At 33.7% G+C, this 25,142-nt stretch overlaps 1 protein-coding gene across 1 annotated transcript in view; it reads right to left on the bottom strand.

The window, feature by feature from the left end:
- Positions 1–868: 868 nt before the first annotated feature.
- The window catches only part of LRRIQ1 (leucine rich repeats and IQ motif containing 1), a gene marked incomplete at both ends in the record, with an annotated part of 173,919 nt that continues 149,645 nt past the window's right edge, over positions 869–25,142 (bottom strand). The window contains 3 exons of the mRNA XM_082665558.1: positions 869–1,021; positions 5,974–6,034; positions 8,534–8,663. Coding sequence (XP_082521684.1) covers positions 869–1,021; positions 5,974–6,034; positions 8,534–8,663 — 344 coding nt within the window. The remainder of the gene's footprint in view (positions 1,022–5,973; positions 6,035–8,533; positions 8,664–25,142) is intronic.

Genomic DNA, 25,142 nt, shown 5'->3' with positions numbered 1-25,142 from the left:
CATCAATGAATAATAAATCTTTTTATAGAATAACTGTTCCTTAAAATGAAGTGTAAGTTAATGTGTGGACTTCTGAGGTTCAGTATACTTTGGGAAAATTAACAAAATACGGTATTAAATGAAACATCTTTTATACTCATATACCATAACACTGTAGAAGATATTTCAAAATCTCTACAGTGTAAGTTAATTGAAGAGTTTGAAAAAATTATGCTTTATTACCCCCAAATATCCTAAGATACAGATATTTTTTAATGTTTACAATCTTTTCAGAGTTAAGAATTGCTATGCAATTCTTGTTGAAACCATGATATATATATAGTTATATTACCAAATTAAAGGTAACAGATGTGTGTGACAAGTTTACAATTGGAAAAAGTCATCATTAAGAAATATAAACTGTCATCTTTTCAATGGAAATAGTTTTTAACAGCATGGTTTTGACAGTATAAAATTATTATCTAAAATCTGTTATTTAAAAAAAAATTTCCTTCAAAAACAAACTTTACTTACAATATATATTAAATTAATGACAAAAGACCAAAACACACCACTTTGATATATAAATCCAACTTTTTACAATTAGCCTAAACAAATTCTTTTAGAACTAAATGATCAAAGAATTCAATACAATCCATGGGGGTTGGGGGGTGGGGGAGTAGACCACTGAGTCACAGAATACAATTAAAATAAAAACTGATGCTATTAATTCTGAAATAATTTAATTCTGTTTATATCAAAAGAAGACATTTAAAGAAGGAAAAAATTCAAATGCATAGTTTTGGGCAGTTCTGGTTGCTGGCATCCTACCCCTTATCTGTTAAAGAATGCTTGCTGGCATTAGTTTCCATCAATTCATTTGTGATTTCTAAATTAATTCTGAAGGAAACCACAACTTACTTGAAGATCCTGCTGAGTGTCTGTGTGCCTGATTTTTTTTTTCTCTCTTCACAGACAAAGCACTTCCACTGGTCATGGAAAAAAGGTCTAAATCCGTGTCTTCTCTGCTTACAAGCCTTGCCTGGGAGCAGTGGGAGAGAATGTATACAATCATGAAACAAAATATGACATTTTCTGAATGCAGCTCACATTACCCCAAATAAACAAACAGGCTCTGTCAAACAACCTTCTTCAAAATGATACCACAATCCTTTATTTCTGCCCAGGCAGAACAAATGCACTATGTCAAAGCATTTTTTGCAAATAAGAGCCAATTTTAAAATTGAGGTTTGCTATTTGAGTTTGTACAACAAAAGAAAATACTTTAGTACAGTAATTTTGATGAAAATCAATCTTAAAGGCAACTGACGAAACTTTAAATAACTTAACATCATTTATTTACCAAGGATATTATTTAATTCTTAATTGAATGTTAGAAATGTCACATTGGATTATTTTCTGCAATATTTATGTTTTACTACTTATAAAATTCCCTGAAATGCCTTTCATCACATATTTGTATACTACAAAGTCACAAAAGATCTCTGCCTTCTCATTATAGTCATTATTAAAATAAAAATACTATACATTAAGTCTAATTTGGGAGTAAGGATAGATAGAAATTTCAAGATATTTTATTTTAAGGACATATGTGTTAGGTAATTTATTTCATCTAAAATTACTCTCAGAACTTTTATTACTATCTTGGGCTGAACTTAAGAGTTGAAAGGGTCACTTCTTGACTATAAAATGTTGTTTCTACATAATGTCTAATATCATTAAGTAAGGATTTATCAGGATTCAGCCCTGAAGTGGGAGAAAATGCCATGATGGAATGCAAAGAAGCGTCAAAGTAGCTGGGATTTCACCCAAACCACTGAATGCTTGAAGTCCTGTGAGAAAGCATTGTCCTTAATGTTTGATGTGAGAAAAATTTAAATAGAGGGAAATAAAGCCATAAAACCATCGTTGTGGTTAAAAAGCTATCCCCATATGATGAGCTACAAAAACTCATGAAACCTGAATCTAAAGATCATCTTCTTTCAGATCCAGATCTTTGCTCTTCTCCTTTACATCCCCTTCCCACCTTCCCACCTATATGCATGACCTTCTCATTGTTAAGTGAGCAAGTTTGCTATTACTGAACTCAGAATAGAAACCATTCTATAGCATCAGTCACTTTTTAAAATGTATCTGGCTAAGTGATACAATTGTTTTGTCAAAAAACCTCAGTAGAAAACTGTTGAAAATGAAATAAATAACAATTGGCTTCCAATTTACACTTGTGATTTTAGTCTAAAAAATGTAACACATTCTTTCCCGATTTTATTTCAATTAGTGCACAAGAGTACGTATTTAATGTTCCCATTAGAATAGCTGCATCAATGCTAAGACATCAAAAGAACCAGTCAGGAATAAGGGGTAACTATCAAAGCAATACCACAATTTTGGTGAGACCAGTTACAAAATGAGGGAAATCATGTTAACCACATAGGGGACTCTCCTGCTGGCTAAAGAGGCTTTATCTGTAAGCCTCAGGATTTTAAAATCAGGTTTTATTTGCTTCAATTTAATGACATAATTTCACTACACCTACTTAAAACGCAGAAATCCCACCCTCCTCCAAACAAGACAATACCTACATGTCAAGAAAATATTTGTGAACACATGCCTTCCAAAAACCTTATCATCTAAGCCATTAATATCCAAAAGATTGTTTCTTCCAAAATAGAAAACAATGTCAGTTACTAAGTAACCTTTACCTTTTTCTTTTTTTGATTATGCTTTTTTTGTTTTATCTGAGAAATCTTTGCCTACAACAGGTTTTTGAAAATACCATACTATGTTTTCTTTGAGAATTTTTATAATGTTAGCTTCTACATTTAGACCCATGATTCATCTCAAATTTATTTTTAAGTAAGATGTGAAGTAGGAGTTGAGATTCATTTCTTTTTTCCATGTAGATGTCCAGTTGCCCGGCACTATTTGTTGAAAAAATTATTCTTTCCCTCTTTTTAATTGCTTTAGTATCTTTAAGGAAATCAATTAACTTTATAAGTATGGTATTCGTCTGGACTCTCTATTCTTTTCCATTGATTATTTTTTTTTATGAACATAACATACAGTCTTGATTACTGGGGTTTTATAGCAAGTCTTGAAATCAAATAGTGTGACTCTCCTTACTATTCCTTTTCAAGAGTGCATTGACTATTCTAGGTCTTATGCATTTTCATATTTAAAATTCCATTTTAAATATCTGTCCATTTCTACTAAAAAGCTTTCTAAAGTTTATTGAATATATAGATCATTTGGAAAGAACTGACATCTTACAATTTGAGTCTTCCTATTAATGCACGTGGTATATCTCTTTGATTTTTTTATAAGCAATGTTTGATAGTTATCATTGTAGGGGCCTTGCACATATTAATGTTAAGATTTATCATTTAACTCTTTTGAAAATTCACCTTCTCCTTCTGCTCAATCCTGCTTTTTTCATCCCTCAAAGGAGTTGTTCCTGAAAGTCTTCCCCAATTAACATCCTGCTTTCAAATATCAGAATCTCAGAGTATGTTTTCTGGAGAACCTGAACTATGACTGTCTTCTGCAGGAAAATGCTAGCGTTTTGGGGGGATAAATTTAATAAACAATATAATTGTCTAGCTCTATGACATGCCTTCTGAAGTATATATGTGGAAGTAAGTAAAATAATACCTTGTTTCCATTTTTCTCATTCCTTTCTGTCATACAATATGCTTTAATCCGATTTGGAAGACAGGTTATTTATTAGCTTCCTCAAAACCCAGCATTTGAACGTTTGATTATGTCTAACTGTCCTCACTTTTGAAGGTTAGTGATGAATATTCTAGATGATATTTATATTCATCCCTATTATTAAGAAATAACTCCATTGTCTTTTGGTATGCCTTGTTCTGATATGATGTTAGCTGTCAATCTATTGTTCCTTTGTAAATAAACTTTGAATTCACTACTTCTCTATTCTATGATGTCTAGTTGAGGGTTCAGCTCAATGATATTTTTTATTTCCAGAATTTATAATAGGCTTATTTGCATATCCATGTCTCCTTTAATTAAAATTTGATCATTTTTGTTCCATAATTTTCTGTCCTTTTATTATGGGTGTTATTCTTATGTCTTTGAGGATCTTATAGTAGCAGCAGTTGCAGCTTTTAAAAATTTTAAGATTTTCCTCTTAGTTGTGGCTTGGTCCCAGTTGTGCAATTATCTGTACAAGTTCCCCCTCTAGAAGGGTGTTTTTATTCTCCAACACCCTGCATGATTTCCACTCTTGGCCTTCAATTACCCCAGTATCCTTTTAGCATAAATCCTTGATCCATTCCCCTGTCTTGACTCAAAAAAAAAAAAAAAAGTCTGTTCTACTACTATTAATACTTACCTTGTTTTGTGTACAGCTGTACCTCTTCAACATATTAAAAAAATCATTTATCATTGCTATGTATTTGCCATACATTTGTAGTAGTATAATATAGTGGGATAGAGAGGAAGGAGATTAATGTCAGAGCATTAATCTCATAGAACCATTTTGATTAGTAATCTACCCAATCTGTTTTCATTCATTTTTAGAGGTATAATAATTAAATGTAATATCCCTTCCTTTATCCTGGCATTCCTTGGCACTTTTATATTCCCCATTCTTGCTCCAAAGTGGCCACACAAAAATCTGTGCAAAAGTGCTAGTCAATAACACGTAGGGTGTTAATAGCCTGAAGTACCAATTTTCCTAGGGTAATCTACATGTCACTCTGCCACAGGGATCTCTATTAAAATGCAAGAAAATACTTGCTGAGTGATTATTTCAAATATGTACATAGATTCTATATATTTTCATAAACACACTAATTTTAGCTATTGTCCTAATTTTTCTCCTCTTTCAGGAAAACTCCTTGAATAGTTATTCATGAGAATGATGAATAACTGCTCTGGATATGATAATACTAGTTCCCATTAGGGAATACATTATCTTTTTATACTAAATTCTACGTGTTAAGTTAAATTATAATCAGTTTTCTTGGTGAGTGTAGAATTTGAGCAAGGAATATTTACTAGTTGACATAAATGGAAGGTGTCATAAAGTTAGGGTCACTTGATGCATCCATTTTCACCTGCCAAGGAGGCCACACACTTCCATCATTGGTTAGGGTAACCTCTTCTCTGGAAATTTCTGGAAACACATTTAAAATTTCTTGTTTGGGGACTCTTTCTCTAGACTCCATATTGGCCATTCTCCTTCTGCTAATATAGTCTTCCTTCTAATAGCATATATATAGTTCAACTGACTTTTGCAATGCCCATTAGTTATACTGTCTAGAGTCTACACTCTGGTGACCAAGTTAGAACTTGGTTGTTCCTAAAGCTCCAACAATTAAAAAATAATTTTTTTTGACGTGGCCCATTTTTAAAAAGTCTTTATTGAATGTGTTACAATATCGCTTCTGTTTTATGTTTTGTTTTTTTGGCTGCAAGGCATGTGGGCTCTTAGTTCCCCCACCAGGGATCGAAACCTGCACTCCCTGGATTGGAAGATGAAGTCTTAACCACTGCACCACCAGGGAAGTCCTGAGCTCCAATAATTTACACTTTATTACTTAGAATGGTGGAGTTCACAATTACTTTCTAATTTTTATCTGGTTTGATTTCCTGAGTTGTGAGGGTAATTTGCTGTTTCCCTCAAATATCCTACTCTTAAAATATTCTAGAAAATAATGTTATCATACAACTTCTTGTCCGGAGTATTTTAAAAAATACGGTAGCATGCTAATATTTTAAAATCTACCATATAGAATTAATACTTTAAAGTAATATCATATTTTAAAGTTATATTACAAGCCAAGAAAACATGGTACTATTTTAATACATAGCATTTTGACATTATCCCAAAAAGATACAGTTGTGGTATTTTCATAATTTACACTACTTATGGACATATCTTAAAGTGCCATTTATTGAGTACTGGTGTGCACAACATTTTTTCTGAACTTTAAACACATTTCTTACCACAAGCTGAACTCTTCCACCATTAAGTACATCTGGATCTAACTCAGGCAAGAAGTGATTGCTGCATAGTGACAAAAACAGAAATCATATCATTATATAAATGTAGAGGAAGACTATGAAAGACATGCCCAAAGAAAATTTTGGGAGAAATAAATAATTTACAAAATGGAAATAATAGTTCTCTTAAATTAGGTGACATGCAAAAATACATACAAATTTACATCTTTTCATAGTCATTTTAAAATTCAGTTTGACACGAAATTTAAATTCCTAAACAACACTTTAATGCTACCCTTCTTTGCCGAACATAAGCACATACACAGATCAAAAATCTGAAAGTACCAATAACCATAGCTAATAAATTGTAGAAAATATAAATATTTTACTACATGTACTTATATATCTTACTTATAAGAAAGGCAAAACTTCCTATTTTTAAAATAGCTCTGGTGTATTTAAGGCATCATACTAATGCTCACAATGAACTTCTGTTGATATTTGGCTTTTCAAGAACTTCTGTTTTTGAAAACAATTTTTCTTAAAATATTACTACCTATATCTTCTTTTATATATTATATTTTCAAAACAGAAAATCCATCAACAATTGCCTGCTGCATTATATGTTTAAACATAACTTATTTAGGAGTAAGGGATGTTGTGAAATGTTTAAGCATATCTAAAATACATCCTGAAACATTTTGCTTGTATTTTTCACATTATCTGTACAGATGCTTTTATATTTCTAAACCAGACCTCTTATACCTGGTTAATACAGACGTTAAGCTATGGGTTATACTATATTTGTTTACAGTCCTAAGAATGTCATGTTACGAATTATGCTAAATTGATTAATACCAACATAAAATAAATTGTGCTTGCATTAATTAGAATACTTAGCAAAATAAAAAAGTCTCAAATGTTGATTGCTTTATTCCTATTTTCTTTGCTCACAATGAAATAGGATATAACAATCCAGATTTTGAAATGTTTTAATTTCACTTTCATTCTTCACTTTCTTTTCCATGTTTTTAAAGAAATTATATGGATAGAATTGACTACATACAAAGGTTTCCATTTGTATATATTATAAAAAAAGGTTTCATTTTTGCACATTATAATTTTCTGCTAAATTAAGTTTCAGCCCTCATAACTGTAGATTTATTTGTTTGTTATTCATTTAAATAGTTATCACCCACAATCCCTGGAAACGTTTCCAAAGTGTCATCTACATTTAGATTCAATACTGGTTTACATATTTAATAAATGCTTATAATAGTGCTTCTTTTTTTACTGTTTTGTGGATATATGTAGCTAAAATGAAAGTCTTAAAAATTTATGTCAGCTGTATAGCACAGGGAACTATACTCAATATTTTGTAATAACCTGTAAGAGAAAAGAACATGAAAAAGAATATGTATATGCTGTACACCTGAAACTAACACATTGTAAATCAGCTATACTTCAATTTTTAAAAATTTATGTCAAAATATTATATCCAGACTTCTTTTTCCTTAAAACTTTGGTTTAGTGGTTATGCACATAAGTGCTTTATGTTACATTTTTTGGGCTGAATTTTGTTCCTTCAAAGTTTATATGTTCAGATCTTAATCTTCAATACCTCAGAATATGACTATGTGAAGATAGGGCCTTTAAAGAGGTACTTAAGGTAAAAAGAGGTCATAGGGGTGGGCCCTAATCCAATATAACTGGTGTCCTTGTAAGAAGAGGTTAAAACACAGATAACACAGGTGGAGGGATGGTCATGTGAGGACACAGTGAGAAGGTAGCCATCTGCAAGCCAAGGAGATGGACCTCTAAAGAAACCAAATTTGCTGACTGCTTGATCTTGGACTTATAACCTCCAGAACTGTGAGAAAATATAGATACATCTCTGCTCTTAAAGCCACACGATCTGTGGTATTTTGTTATGGCAGCCCTAGAAAACTAATACATACATTAATGTAATAAAAATTTATTGATTACCTATTAAGCTCAAGGCACCTTGTTTGCTGCTAAGGGACATCAACATTTGATACCCTCAACCTTGAGAGCTCACTTCTATTGTGAAGTAGAGAGATAAGTTATCATCTCACTATAAAGAAGAGGAAACTAAAGCATTGAGACATCATTGAAAATCAGTTACATGACTAGTAAAGTGGCATCAGGGTTGAATTATAATTTTAACTGTCAAACATATATGATAACAAAAATAACATAAAATAAAATACTATACCTCCAATACATATGATATTTATAAACAGTTAATCAATACCATGCATTTTACTTTATAAAGTAGAATCATTTGTGTGGTTCATCATCATCATCAATCATTTGTGTTGGTTTTAAGCAATACAGAAACTAAGTTCTTGAATATTTTATGGTGAAAAATATAAACAGTGATCAAATCTATTCTACATAAGAGGCCATTTATAACCTGGCAATGTAGAGTATTGGCCTTTGGCTATATAAAGTCATGTTTGTTTTAGAACAATTAACCTAGGTTTCAGTTTTCAAGATGTATTTGCAATACAAAAATCTAATTTAAAGGAAATGACCTCACCATTTCATGTTTCTGGAACTAGTTTCATGAACCCCAACCTGTGTATGAAGCCATTGGTATGTATATTCTTTATTCCTTTCCAATTTTTCATTTGCAGTGGTATCCTTACACATAAATTCTTCTTCCTTACCTAGGGAAAAAGTATGTAAATTTTATTTGTTATTTAAAGAGATCAAATTTTGGCCAAGCAGTTCAGTCTAGGCTAACAATTTTATCACAAGAAAAAAAGAAAAACAAGACAATTTAATTCATGGGAGCTAAATCATCTGTAAGAGAAATAATGTCAGTCACTTATAGATTAAGTGCTTTTCCAGCTTGGTTTCAAACCCACCTATTTTGAAAAATAAAGGAGTTGTTTTAGTGCAACCTACATTTTATAGGGCTTGGTTTTTAGTGTTTTAGAAAATGAAAATAATTATTTTTGGTAGATGGAATTTAAAGTCTAATTGTTCTCATGCTATCTTATCCATATGTAGAATTTATAAATTATATTGAGGATTTTCAAAACAGAATTTTAATTCTATGTAAAACTAAGCTTGGTTCGTGTAAGCTAGTACAATACTTAAGTTAGGATATCATTTATATTAGGTTTAGGAAACCTGTGCTAATGCCATAGCAGTGATTTCAAAGATGGAGGGGGAAAAGCGTAACAATGAAGATGGGTATGGAGAATATGCAAGAGGAGAAATTATACAAGGTAAGAACACAAGATAACAAATATAAAGAAAAATAAAATAGTAAGAAAATAAAAGAAAAAGAAAAATCCGACCGTTATATTCACATTTAAATTTACTATATATATATTTGTAGTTTTCAAAAAAAACCCTGCAGACATTGCTGCTACATCAAAGTCATGCATTTGAGTTATAGTGAAGACCTGTTGTTTTAGAGCACTTCTCTTGAGTTGTTAGACTGCTTCTTTTTTGGTGCCATCACCATGCTTAGGGACTTGTTAGCATCGTAGGCTTGACTGACAGTACACCAGAGAAGGTACCTCTTGAAACTAACTCATGGTAATCAAACTCACAAGAATTCTATAATTTAAAACCTGATGTTTAAAATGTCAATTTATTAATTGGAATTATTCTTTCACTATAGATCTTGGTACATAGAAAGTCATTTTATATTTGCAAGTTGTTTGGAAAACAAATGGAGCATGGTGCAAAGCCTATTTTGAATGCTCGGTGCTGTACAGAGACACATACATGTATACACATGTATACATCACACATGTATACACACACTTAGCATCTGTCTTTCTGAATATGTTGAGGATGGTACATTCATCATGTCTTTTTATTCCTTAAAAGTTACTGTGAAATGACTCTAGTTTTCAGTCCAAAGAGATACTGGAGCCAGTTCTCAGGAAAGCTACAAATCAAGATTTTTTTTCTCTAAATTACGTTACTTAGTAAAGTTAACTTCCTGTTAACTTCTAGTGCCACTTTATGTTTCTAAAATGGTCATACCCCTTCTTCCTGAGTTTAAGCCAATCCCTCCACAGTTGCTGTATTGAAGGAACAATTACTTCACTTTCAAGGGCTGACCACTGAATCCATGAGCAGACGCCATTTTGATAAATGGCCTTCCTTATAAAGAAACTATAAAAGAGACTCAAACGAAGGGAAGATTTGGGGTTGCTACACCCATACTGCATTAAGCATTAAGTCTCTTCGCCAGCAGAGTCCCAGGCTTTTAATCTGCCTTTCTTGGTTGACTAGACCAAATGGTGAACCCATGGGTACAATGACAGATAGTAGTGAGGAATCAGTGACCCTGATAATCAACTGAACCCACGACTGGAAACTTACCCGCTCTTGATATGTAGAGAATCGTTTTGTAGCAAGTGTACTTTTAGCTGAAAATAAAAATTATCTCTACGTCTTTCTATTTTTTAAAATAGTGACATATACTTGCAATAGTCCCTTTTTAAAGTGTTCATTCTGAAAAGTTTTCCTCAACTGTACGACAACACTCCAAAAACCCTAAGTGGTCTTACATCAGAACTCAGCCAAGGTTCTAAACAGCAATCCCTGGGTAAAGATTAGAGATTTCACTGTAAGGGTCCAATTCATATTAACCCTTTTAACCTGAAGGCATAGATTGGTAGATTGGTACGAGTTCAGTGTAAAAAAGAGAACTAGCATAGTGGTGATATTGGTTGGATGTATTCAAAAATACTGCCATTCAAATGCTGGAGGAAATGATTCTGGTAAATGATTTTCGCTAAACCATTTTAGGATTACCCCTGTCACTGAGGAGAAAGTAGTATTTACTCCTTGAAGCTTGCTTTTAGCATCTTGTGTGGGAAGAATGATGGTGACCCGGATTACTTAACAGATGCTTATCACCTTCTACTCAGGCTCCCCAATAAATCCTCTTGGTTTTAGAAGCATCATTTGGTCTGCAAAACTCGAACCTACTGCCTATCTACTGCTCTTCCCTGCTTCTCTGGGTCTTCATAAATTTCTCGTACCATCAACCTAAGAAAAAAGGTCTCCTTTTGATTCCTGCTCTCCCCTAGTTACTACAGTCTCTATATGCTGCTTTACTTCAAAACACACATTTTAATAATTTTATCTAAACAAATTGTTAAACTTTTTATTATAAAAATAATACATTTTCATAATAGATGATTTTAAAAATACCGAAAACTAAAAAGTCAAAGAGAAGAAAATCCACAGAGAGCCCCACTATTCAAAGACAACAACTGGATAACACTTTTAAGGCATTTTCTTTTAGTTCTTTTGTTCATAGATTTGTTTTTTGTTTACATACAATTGTATGTATCCTATACATTCTACTTTTCAGTTAGTACTACAACAAATGCATTCTATGTAATGGAAATCTCATCCTGAAAATACTTTTAGGGGTTATGCACTGTGAGGTACTAACTTGTTACATGAAGGTTTTTAAGTATCCTATTTAATTAATCCACTTTTTCAGGTGGAATTAAATATAACATGTCTGAAGTTATAAATATTTTGAGGGACACAATATAATCTATATTGTCAAATAGTTTTTAAAACTTTCACCAATTTACCACATGCTATATGAGGTTATTCATTTCACTAAGCCCCTAGTCAACATTGGGATATTAAATATTTTAAAGCTGTTGATAGTTTGAGAAAAATATTGTCTAATATGATTTTAACTTATATGTCTCTACTGCTAGTGAGATTGAAAGTGATTTCATATGATTATTTACCAATTATAGGTCATAAAGTGTAAAATATCTTTCTTGTTCTCCCCAATTATCTGCTGGATTCTAGTATTTCCATTTTTGTCTTCAACTGACATTCATAACCCTTTATCTGTTATCACTGGTGCAAATATTTTCTTCTCTAGGTATCCAAATTTATCTACTTGCTAAATATTTTCTAAACTATAAACAATTTTCCTCTCATAATTTATAGGTTTGTATCTCCCAATTTGATAAACTTATCTAAAATGACACATAAGATTTCAGGGACAAATTCTATACTCTTCTAATATTTTGTCTTTCACACTAAAAGATACCGGTTGTTAACAAAATTCTTTTAAGAGGAGTCTACTCTCTCCGTCTTTCCTTTCCATTTCCTCCTTAATTTATTGCAATCCAATTTTGCCAAATTGAAAGTGTCCTTACTATGAGGGCCTTAAACCATCTTATCTACCAAACACATTTATTCCTTATCTTCATTGGCCTCTCTGCTGAATTCAACTACACAGAACATTTTCTTTGTCTTAAAACTCTCTTCTCTACAGGACTTTGGAACATCAGACTTTGAGTGCTTCCTTTCAGTCTCCTTTATATTTGTGTTCCTTCAGATGTTGATGCTTGTCATTCTGCAAGTATCTAGGAGCATCCGCACCCCTGCTGTCCACCACCACACCCCATGCCTGGTATTGTGCTGGCTGTTTTTTTTTTTTTTTTTGGTACTCGGGCCTCTCACTGTTGTGGCCGCTCCCGTTGCGGAACACAGGCTCCGGACGCACAGGCTCAGCGGCATGGCTCACGGGCCCAGCCGCTCCGCGGCATGTGGGATCTTCCCAAACCGGGGCACGAACCCATGTCCCCTGCATCGGCAGGTGGACTCTCAACCACTGCGCCACCAGGGAAGCCCTGTGCTGGCTTTTGATGCCAGCCAATTAGATATGCATTGTTTATTGCCTCATGAGGCTGGCAGCTTAGAGAACTAGATATCACCAACCTCTATCTTATTCCTGTTCTCAGATCCAGCTGAACTTCAGAATCACAACTTGTTTTTATCATTATCATCCTACTAAGTCTGGTTTTCTTCCTGAATTCCCAAGTCATTCAGACCTGGAGTAAACCTTGGCTGCTCATTCCTTATGTAATGACATCTAATCCAGAAACTGGGTCTAGTCTCCCTGCTGGGTATCTCAGTAATACCTGGCTCCTCCTTTCATCCCCACTGTCCTCATTTTCAACAGGAGTGAGCGAAAGTCTCTGTTGACTTACTGACATTCGTGCTTCAGCTCACTGCAATATGGCTTCCTCCCCACACCATTTCACTGGAACTGTTCACCCCAAGATCATTAGTACTGCTAAATCTTCGGGACTTTTTGAAATTCTTACTGACTCCTCTATGATATTATACATTGTTCACGTCTTCCTTCTTAAAAGGATTATTTCCTTTGAGTCTTGTTTAATTCCACTTATCTGGTTTTTCTCTGCCCTTTCGTCTAATCCCCAGTTTCCTTCAAGGGCTCATCTTCCTTTGCTATCTCTTCCACTCTCAGGATTCTTCTCTGGGGTACTATCCTGGCCCTATCTTATTCCTTGGTTATAATCTTCCTGTAAGAGGATATTCATTCAAGTTCTTCAATCACTTTCCTTATCTCCTTCTGAAATGTATCCATCCAAAATCTCTCCACTGCGGTATCCTACAGATAATTTAAACAGAATATGTAAAAAGCTGAACTCATGTATTATCCCACCTTTTCTAAGTTCCTATAATTCTACCATCATCGTCAATGTAAAATTCAGAAACCAGAGTGTTGTACTGAACCAGCATTCTTCCTCACCCTTCAGCTGCTGATTTTACCTTCTAAATTCTTTTCATTCTGTCAAATTTCTGGTATTTGCATTGTGACTATTTAAATTCAGCCTACTATCATCTCTTCTTAGTTACCGTAACAGCCTTCTCACTGGTCCTTTTCCTTTTGGCATTGTTCCCACTTATATATCTCCATACTGCAAATAGTCTTGCTAAAGTACACGTCTAGTTTGCTCTTTCAGAGGTTGAACTCTTGGTTCTCTACTATCTTTGGATAATGTTCAAAACATTTTGCATAGCATACAGGCCTTCCTTATACCTTCAGACACATCTATTAAGTTCCTGCCTCAATCATCCAGATGTATTATAATTACTCAAAATGATCTTTTTTGCCTACAGACATTGTGTTTGGGATTATCCACTTTACCAGTGGTGTTCTTACTTCAGGTCTTCAGGTCTTAGTTCAGAAATTACATTCTTTGGGTTAAGCTCCTGATCTTTGAACACTTCCGTTCCTTATCCAAATTAGGTTAGAGATGCCCTCCAAAGGATAATATAGAGACCCCATGATAGCATTTATTACATTATACTTTACTTACCTATTCATGTGTCTGTTTTGCCTACTACAATATACACTTTTTAAGTGATACCTAGTAGGACGGTGCTCAACAAATATTGGTAAAATTATGGAGTGATTGTCATAGTTGATTAATGTTCTCTGAGAAATATAGAGTTGGAATTTAGATTTTTAGCATGTAGATGAACCTGTGCATTGTGGAGAATAACACATGTCTAAATGTGATTAACTTAATTATTATAATAGAAACTTCAGCTCTGAAAGCCAGAATTAGATTGGGATAAAAATTGACAACCAAAGGTAGTAAATTTAAAACAATGTGTGTGTGTGTGTGTGTGTGTGTGTGTGTGTGTGTATAGTTACTTTATAAATAAAATGTTAACAATGTACACAATCCTAGAAGAAAGCAGTTCAGCTTTAAGAAGTTCTCCAAAAGAAATGAAGTCTTGGCGGCTTCCCTGGTGGCAGAGTAGTTAAGAATCCGCCTGCCAAGGCAGGGGACACAGGTTTGAGCCCTGATCCAGGAAGATCCCACATGCCGTGGAGCAACTAAGCTCGTGTGCCACAACTACTGAGCCTGTGCTCTAGAGCCCGCGAGCCAACTACTGAATCCTGCGCTCCTGGAGTCCACGCTCTGCAACAAGAGAAGCCACCGCAATGAGAAGCCTGCGCACTGCAATGAAGAGTAGCCCCCGTGAGGGTGGGTGGGGTGGGTGGTGGTGGGATAAATTGGTAGATTGGGACAGACATATATACACTAATATGTATAAAATGGATAACTAATAAGAACCTGCTGTATAAAAAGATAAATTAAATAAGATTCAAAAATTCAAAAGAAAAAGAAAAAAAAAAGAGTAGCCTCCACTCGCCACAACTAGAGAGAGCCTGTGCGCAGCAACGAAGACCCAATGCAGCCAAAAATAAATAAATAAATTTATTTAAAAAACAAGAAATGAAGTCTTTTTTAAATTAATGGAAATATTTTTTTCTTCATAAAAAGCAAAATAAGTGTTCATTAAACTCATATGCCTCAAATTAATCAGTTTTCTAAATTTACAGAGGGAGGTTAGGATTCAATTATCATTGGGGGCACACAAAAAGAAGCTAATTATTTATATTTTTAATACATATGGTGACTTCCCCATGACTATTTTCTTTTCTCTTAATGGCCTTTCTCAGTAATATAATAATAAAATACTCTTGGTTTCATGGACGGAGATGAGTTCATTTCTTTACCAAAAGCTTCTGAAGGACGTGGTTGCATGCTGAGCAAAATGCTTCATGTGATGGAAATATTTTTGGTAACTTTGATAGATGGCTGATTCTATGTATCTTATGCTGGGAACAGTAAAAATGTGATTTACATTATAAAGTGTAAGTGGTCTGCATGTGTTTATTAAAAGAAGTTATTGCATCATACCTCACAATAAAGGACAAATAAAATTGGAGTTTGGCATAAATGTTATACTAATAGAATTTTAAATTCATTAACATCTGTATAAATACTTGTTGATAGGCTGTTTATGGCTTCTTTCTTAACCAATCCAATCTGTTGTTGGAAAGTTGACAGCACTGGCATGAAACCAATAACTCTCTAAGAGCCATTTGTGTATGACAAGCAACATTTCTATTCTTTTAAAATATACTTAAATATGTATGTAATTGATCACTAAAGAAAGATTACTCTATGAATAAAGAAGAGGACTGTTGGTACAAGAGTTTAAAAACAGAAATTTGGGGAACAGAGCCAAACTATATGTAAGGGTCAAAGGCTAACTGCAGCTCTAATCACTCCTTTACATATTTCACTAAATTTTATGGCAAAGAGGGTTAAAAAAAAAAGTACTAGAATAAAAAATACTTGCTAGTTTCTGACATTTGAATTTTCAAAATTCATCTGTTTGGGGGGTGTTGGGTAATACATAAAGTGTATGAATGACCCTTATGAAAGCAAAGAAGAATCAAAGTGAGTTACTAAATTATACATTTTAAAATACATGGATTTTGTAAGACATAACTTTCAATGCCATGGAATTGCTAGCTTTAAGCAAATCCCTCTGGAATAACAGAATCATTCTTTTACAAATTGGGTATAGTTGTGCTTATTAAACAGTTATAAGCCTTCTGTATTTATGTATAATTCTACCTGAAAGGATATGCTTTCCCAATTGTATTGTTCAGTTGAGCTGTATCTCCTCATTAATGTCTTTATAGAGGAGTATCAACTACTACATAAAGAGTGATTCTTTGGTTTCTCCTGTGACAGCCACATAACTCAAGAAAATAGCAGGCTTGTTCATGTATGGTGTGTCCATGTTTGCTGTTAACCAGGGCTGAGACTAGGATAAGGCAAGTGGGGCAAATGAGGTACTTGCCTTAGCACAAAATTTAAGGGAGTGCCAAAAAAATATCAGTAATCGAGATAAATAATATTTTAATGTAATATTTTAAAAGCAAAATTAATGCAAAAATCCATGATGAACAAAATATCAAAGTTTTAAATGACAGAATCTGTAACAGGGTGGTGCTAAGCACTATTGGAGCCTGAGGTAAAAGGGAAAGTTGGTAATACTGATCCTTCTCTGCCATGGTATTGGCAGAATTATCCATTTCTAAGTAATACTAATAAAAGTATCAACAGGACACTGTTTTAAGAACTACCAGATAGCCACTGTCTAAGATTGCTTTCCACTGTTTCTCATGAATCAGGCGCACCACTGAGCTTTCCAGTAGACGAGGCCCTTGATTTGTGACATATAAGAAAATAATTATAGAATAAATTAATTCAGTCTATAAAGGAAAGCTATACATTATTCATCTTTCTATCTGCCTAGCAACTAATTAGCACATAGTAAGTTGACTTTTCACTTATTGTGTCATGTTGGGCAAATTACTCCTTCTCTGCCTCAGTTTTCTCCTCTTAAAATGGATATGTTAACAATATAAAATAATAGAACACATATAATGCTGCACATTTAGTCTGGATTTAATAACTGTAGCCATTTTTCTTTCCTTTTCTTTTCTTTTTTTTTAAGTGAAATGAGCTCCATTATGCATAGCTTTAATGCTGTCTCAGTTATCACAGGCTAAGACTTACCTACCCTGGAGGTGGGACTATCTATAGAAGTTTCTAAATCTAGGCTAAAATCAAGGTTTCAGGGGGTCACTGTCAGGAGGGGAAGATTCCAGGATTAACCACAAAATTAGACAGAAAAATTTTCTGGGTGAGTCCAGGAAGTCCTCCTTCCCAGAATTCTAAATCTGCTTCAGGTATTTTTAAAAATGTATTTATTTCATAATATATGAGGATCTAGTGTGCCTTTAATACAGAAGAATTAATTTCCAAAAGATAAGAAGGGTACAAAGTTCTAATTGATTTGAAGTTATTTCAAATAATTTTTAGCAGTTGCTCAGTAATAACCATGAAGGAGGCTCCATTGACATGATTCTCTTCTGTTTCACTCTCTCAATTTAATTATCCTTGGAGAATATTCCTCTATCCAACCTAGACTCCCTCAGGGAGTGTTAATGTAGTAGGTCATCCAAACTAGGGCCCACCCAATAGAATAATGGAGAAACTGATGATGTAAGTAGGTTGGCTTTCAAAATAACAGGTTATAATGGCCGCATAAATATTACTGCCACCTGTGTTTTGTTTTTTTGTTTGTTCGTTTTTTTGGTATAGTTTAGACTTCAGCTCCCTGTTGTATCTAAAAGTTTCTACTCTTTGGTAAAAAGACATCTCTAATTCATGTATATTTATTAATTGAGGCCAAGTAGGTGATTAATTTTCTTTACTAGTTTTATTTCAAAAGAAGCCAATAAACAGTATTACATTGGTACATTAATGATAGAGGCTTGATGAATCCAATTAGACACTTTTATCATTGTAATCATTGTTTTTGAATAGCTATAAAACAGAAATGTTCATAATGTATATGTCTATACATTCCTATATATTTCTCATTGATTACTTATTAATTTTCTGCATCTGATGATTTCTGTATTTGCCAAACTTAAGAATACAGATACACTTCTGTTACAGGTAGAGATAACATCATATGAAACACTGAATAATTAAAGTATTGCTTGATTATAAAAAAAATAAGTAAATGTAAGTAAAAATAATTTTCTTTCACAATTTGAGTAACAACGTATCAGAGACTAATAAACCTGGCCCCAGACTTATTGTTTTTCATTGGTAATAATTTAAGCAAGTATCCCATAGCCTGCTGAAGACTTAAGAGTTTTCTAAGTGGATACCCATTAATGAAAAATTTTTATCTTTTATTATATTACCCACGATAGAACTTTGTGTAGCAGAACTGCATTTGTAAATGAATCAGGGCCTCCATTCATGAAAAGCATTACTGCTCTACTCACAGTCTAGTGGAGAAAGAAGTCAAGGTAGTAATTATACAACTTCCCTACAAAATTAACTTTTAACTTTATTTAGATAAATATTGATTTGCGGAGCTCTTTTATTTTTTGTAGAAGAGGAATTGTGGGTGGGGTTTAAAGTGGGAAGGGCCCTCAATTGGGTAAGTCACCTCCCTTATCAGAGCCTTAGTTTTGTCATTCATGAACATTAGAAAGAAAAGCAAAATATGGAATGCTTCATGAATTTGTGTATCTTCCTTGGTGTTAGTGCTCTGGACCTAGGCCATTCTAATAGGTGTGTGGTGCTATCTCAGTGTTGCTTTAATTTTTATTACCCATTTTAAATACCAGGTTGGTTGTTTTCTTATTGTTGAGTTTTAAGAGTTTTTGCTATATTTTGGATAACTGTCCTTTATCAGGTATCTTTTGCAGATACTTTCTCCCAGTCTATGGCTTGCCCTCTCATGCTTTTGATAGTGTCTTTCACAGAGCAGAAGGTTTTAATTATTTATTTCCTGCATCATGCTTTTGATATTATATCTAAATGTTGATCACCAAATCCAAGGTCACCTAGATTTTCTAATACGTTATCTCCTAGGAATTTTTAGTTTTGAGTGATTGCATTTAGCTCTATGATCCATTTTGAGTTAATTTTTGTGAAAGTATAAGGTCTGTGTTTAGATCCTTACTTTTTTTTTTCTTTTAGTTTTTGCATGTGGAAGTCCAGTTGTTCTAGCACCAAGAGTTGGAACGGACTTATCTTTTCTCCATTGTATTGCCTTTGTTTTTTTAATCAAAGATCAGTTCACTATATTTGTGTGGGTCTATTTCTCACCTGTCTATTCTGTTTCATTGATCTATTTGTATATTCTTTTGCCAGTACCACACTGTTTTGGTTAATGTGGTTTATAATAAGTCTTGAAGTTAGGTAACATCAATGCTCCAGAAAGTATTTTAAAATGAAAGTTCGAGCTCATAAAAAAGGTAGAGAAATCCTCAGAAGTGAGAAATGACAAGAAAACACAAATATAAGGATGAATGAGTCTAGGGAGCTATTGTACAGCATGATAACTATAGTTAAAAATATTGCATTGAATACTGAGAACTTGCTAAAAGAGGAAATTTCTCATATGCTCTCATCACACACACACACAAAATGATAACTATGTGAGGGTATGATACTTTAGTTAGCTTGGCTTTGTAATCATTTTTCTCTACATATGTATACCAAGTCATCAGGCTGTACACTTTAAATATATATACTTTTTATTAAAAATAAAATTTAAAATATTGCTGAAAAATTACAAAAAGAAAATATATAGGTGTAGCAAGTGACTGCTTACGAGTTATCTCTCCAGGGTAAGGGGGAATGTGCCCTCTAGTAACTGACTGAAGTAGTCAAAAATCTTTCAGAGTTGGTTAGGTTAAACTCACACTTCTAAAAATTCCCATTAATACAGATCTAAAGAACACAAACTAATTAAAACAATAACAAAAGTCACTAAACACCTTGGGAAATAAGCCATTAGAGTGAGAATCAACAGAAGAAACAAACCATAAAATCGGTCCATCGAATCACGAAGGTAGTGGATTTATCAGATATAGAATAAAAAATCAGCATCTTTAATTTGATAAAATACACAAAATATTATGTATCTGCATACCTAAAAATAGATCTTAAAAGGTATTAAAGCAATAAGAGACTAGTAAAATCAGGAAGTTTTGAAAAACATGGGTAGCAATTCTAGAAATGAAATATAATTGATAGGGTTTCCCTGGTGGTGCAGTGGTTAAGAATCCGCCTGCCAATTTAGGGGACATGGGTTCGAGCCCTGGTCCGGGAAGATCCCATGTGCCGCGCAACTAAGCCCGTATGCCACAACTACTGAGCCTGCACTCTAGAGCCCAAGAGCCACAACTACTGAGCCCATGTGTCACAACTACTGAAGCCCGCGTGCCTATAGCCCATGCTCCACAACAACAGTAGCCACCGCAATGAGAAGCCGCACACCGCAAAGAAGAGTAGTCCCTGCTCGCTGCAACTAGAGAAAGTCCACGCGCAGCAATGAAGACCCAAAGCAGCCAATAAATAAATACATTTATTTAAAAAAAGAAATATGATTGATAAAATCATAAAACTGAACTATAACTGATATTACTAACTCAATAGATGTAGTAAACATAAAATTTGATTGAAGAAAACAATTAGTGAACCTGGTTTGCTGTCATTATGCATTATTTATGAAATTAGCTATTAATTTCCCCAAAACAACACACACCTATTTTAGATTGTTACCTGATGTTATAAACCTGAGATTTACTCAGGATTCACATGACTGAAAGTACTGGCATTTTTCTGTAGAGACTTAAGAAATTCTTTCTGTCTTCTGGCTCTATAACTCAAAAGAATATGTTAGTGGGCATTCTTAACTCCTATGAACGTGGAAAGCACTCAGCTGTGGTCTCAAACAACTCTAAACTCACTGGTTGTTTAGTATTAGCAATATAGTGAATAGGGCACAAGAATAAGACTTAGCAGAAGGTTCTTGATTTGTCGCTAACTAGCTGTTGCATCCTTGGTAAATCACTTAACTTTTCTGAATTTCAGTTTTCTCACTTAAAAAAAGATTGTGTGTTTTTATTATGAAAGAAATACATTTTCATTTGTGAGTTTATCCCTGAGTTTAGCTATAGTAAATACATAAAGATTAATAACACTATCCTTAGGCTAGTAAAAAAACACAATATGATAAAGGGTTCTAGTAAATATCTATACCTAAGAAATTGATGTCTAAGATATATTCTTAATATTTTGAGGTGGCTGTCTCAGGAGAAAAGAGGATAGAATGCGATTTGTTGAGCAACCAGAATACTCTCGAGAGACCTTATATATCTCATTGTGTCTTTACGATATCCTTGGAAGAAAACAATAATTATCCCCATTTTTCTGGAGAATGAAATGAAAGTTTTGAGCTTATGTAAGTGTAGTATGAATTTGAACCTTCGTTTGGCTGAGTCCAAAGCCCACAGTGTTTCCATTTCATCAAGAAGCCATATTTTCCCATGAAATTCCCCTTAATGTCAGATTCTGAATATGGAAATAAATGACATTTAAAATGTTCCTAATATACCAGCTGTAATAAATAACACAGAATTTCTTTTTCTCTTGTGGATAACTTTTGGAAAATAAGGAATAATTTTGAGATAAAATTTTCCATATTTGGTCTCAGAGGAATTTGTAAATTTCTACTAAACCTATTCAGATGTTAAATTATGGGAATAAAAAAGAACAACAGACCTTCTAGCCATAGGAAATTATGTATAAATTGGTCAAAAAACAGTGTTCTATAATGCTGTACTCTTCCTATAGTAAATGCTTTATGAAGAGTAGCTTTTTCACACATTTGAAGAATAAATTTATGACTATTTAAAGCGTATTTTTTGTCTCTGCTCTCTGAAAAACTAATTTTTAGCTACATGTGCTTCTGTGCTACAAAAGAATTATAAAACAGCATATTTTGACCTAAAGATAGTAGAACTCTGATTTTTTTCCCCCTTTTTTGTCTTCTCCTTGTAAACTTAAATGTAAATGGTTTGGCTTAGTTTTTGAATTTACTTTTCAAATTAAGAAAACAATTTTATAAAGAGAAAATTTTTACAAGTTGAACAGTCAAAATCATAGACAGTAAGTAGGACATAATAGTTAGTTAGATTAACCATTACTGTATGGTTGCTTTAGTCTGAATTCTAATAGAAGGAAAGGAGAAGTAAGTCATTGGTTTCACATTCAAAACTGACCTAGTGGTAGTGTTGTGACACAGTTCTCCATTTCTGAACATCCAGGAAGTGTGGCACTAACTAGCCTTTTGTTCCAGACTACTTTTTCAAAACCATTTGTATACCAAACAGCCTTATAAGATGAGATAGTGTCTCCTTTGAAGCAAAGGGCAGATTTGTTGGCTGTCCAGTAAAAGATAATGTTTTCTCATCAGTACAAAATGCAAGTTAATTTACAACCCGTTATAAAGTATTTGAGCTTCCTAAGCTTGGGGTTTCTCAACTGAGACATAAACCTACCTTGAGCTCAGTATCCACCTGGACTCCTACATGTTAGTCCTGTGGAAATTGAGGGGCTAAGGGAACCAACACAAATATTCTAGTGCTCAGGCTGCTTGCTATGCTGTAAATAATAAAGCTCTTTGTCCCTGACCTAGGAGTCTTGTATCTTCTGCCAGCATTCATAAAATAATGTCAGGCTACCTTTCTACCTGAAAGTAGGATCAAATCTCAAACTCTCAGAGTTTTTGACATAGAAAAACTTTAATTTTGCAACTTAAAAAAATGAATTACCAATAATGGGCACATATAACTATATAATGAATCATTCTTGCTTTATGAACTGTTGTTTAAGCGTGTGTGTACTTTATCCCATCTTTTTGATTGACTCATTTTGTGGGAATGCTGTTAGTAACCACAGGTGTGTAATTATTGTTTATTAGCTATACAGTAGTTTTAAGGAATACTAACTTACAATATTCTAGGACTAAAAATGTGTCAAATTTGCCTGGTTGTGGCTACGATTTTAGGACAAGTGTTAGGTGAATAAGCACAAATAAACCTTATGCCAAGAAACATGTCATTTTCTAAAGCAAAGAGAGAAAAAAGTCTTGAAATCATGCAGACCTTGGCTCAAATATCAAAATTGCCATTTCAAAGGTTTGTGTCCACCAGAAAAAAGAAAATGGTAGTAGTCTTTTTATCTACAGTACTCAAATGATTTCATAATGTTTTTTAAAGATTTATTTTTGATGTGGACCATTTTTTAAAAAATAAATTTATTTATTTATGGCTGCGTTGGGTCTTTGTTGCTGTGCACAGGCTTTCTCTAGTTGTGGTGAATGGGGGCTACTCTTCACTGCAGTGCATGGGCTTTTCATTGTGGTGGCTTCTCTTGCTGTGGAGCACAGGCTCTAGGCACACGGGCTTCAGTAGTTGTGGCACACAGGCTCAGTAGTTGTGGCACACAAGCTTAGTTGCTCTGCGGCATGTGGGATCTTCCCGGACCTGGGCTCGAACCCGTGTCCCCTGCATTGGCAGACGGATTCTTAACCACTGTGCAACCAGGGAAGTCCTGGATGTGGACCATTTTTTAAAGTCTTTATTGAATTTGTTACAATATTGCTTCTGTTTTATGTTTTGGTTTTTGGCCACAGGCATGTGGGATCTTAGCTCCCTTACCAGGATCGACTCGTGCCCCCTGCACTGGAAGGCAAAGTCTTAACCACTGGATCACCAGGGAAGTCCCTGATTTCATAATTTTGCTTCACAGATTGGCAAGACATGTATCATTCCCATTTTACAACTGATAAAACTGAGATTTAAAGTGGTAATGACCACATTTTCTGCTTCTTAATTCAATTCTCTCTCCACCACACCAAGTTATATTAAATTTGTATCATTCAAAAATGATAGGCTATGTTTTCATAACATATATTCCAGCATAGTAAAATAAATTGAAAGACAACTCTGGTTACTATTTCTTTTCCATATATTGAAAATCTTTCAGTAGTATAGGATCCCTTGGCTTTAGGAAAGATGCTTATAGTAAGTACGTAGAAGGGAAATGAAAGGTAAAATTGGTGAAACGAAGTACAGAAATACTTCTGGGCAGAAAAGGGCTATATGAGTTTTATGATATTGGAATACAGAAGTAAATCTGGACAGAAATAATGAAAGAGTTGAAGGGCTAAAAATGACACAGAACTTCCATTTGGGGAAATAAAGAGGGATAAATCAGTTCTTCTGCTAAGACAAACCATAAATTCAGAATATAATTTAAAAAGTAATCTTAAGATGTGAATTTATTGTAACATGATCCCAATCTGATAGCACCTCTATATACCTGGCAGAACTGAAAACATCATCTCTGGAAAAATGCAGGGGAGGCAGATTTGAGAAAAGCAAATATAAATTTTAGAAATGAAAAACAAAATAATCGAAATTAAAATCTATAACACGGGTTTACTTGCAGATCAGACAAAGCTGAAGAAATAATGAACTTGGAAATATGTGAGAAGGCATTATCTAGAATCTACTGCGGAGGAGCAAAGAGATGAAAAATTTTAAAAATAAAAATATATAGAGAAAGCTAGAGAAAATTTAAGTTATGTTTAATTGGAGTTGCAGGAGGATTGACAAGACAGCATGAGGCAATGGCAATATCCAAGATAATGACTGAAATATTTCTTGAACTAGATGAAAGACATCAACCCATCAATTCAAGAAGGTGAGTAAATCATAAACAGGATAAATTTTAAAAGAAATCCACAGCTAGACTCATAAGAATAAAATTATTTACTGCAGAAAAACAAAAATCTTAAAGTAATGAGAAAAAAAGCAGCCAGGTTATCTTCAACAAAGTTGCAGTTAAACTGACAGCTAATGTCTTAAGAGCAACATGAGAAGGCAGAATACAGTAAAATATCTTCAATGATCTGAAATTTGTATGAATGAAAGAAATTTACTGCCAAACTGTAATTCACCAGAATAAGGACAAAATACAGACATTTTCATATTAACAAAAACTGAGTTTGCTACTAGCAAACTCTTATTAAAGAAATTTATTTAAATGGACAGTCCTTTTCACAAG

This window comes from Grampus griseus, assembly GCF_964374135.1.
Source record: "Grampus griseus genome assembly, chromosome: 11".
In the NCBI taxonomy this organism is placed as follows: Eukaryota; Metazoa; Chordata; class Mammalia; order Artiodactyla; family Delphinidae; genus Grampus; species Grampus griseus.
The sequence above is the reverse complement of the archived record's forward strand: the minus strand, read 5'-3'. Positions and strand labels throughout refer to the sequence as shown.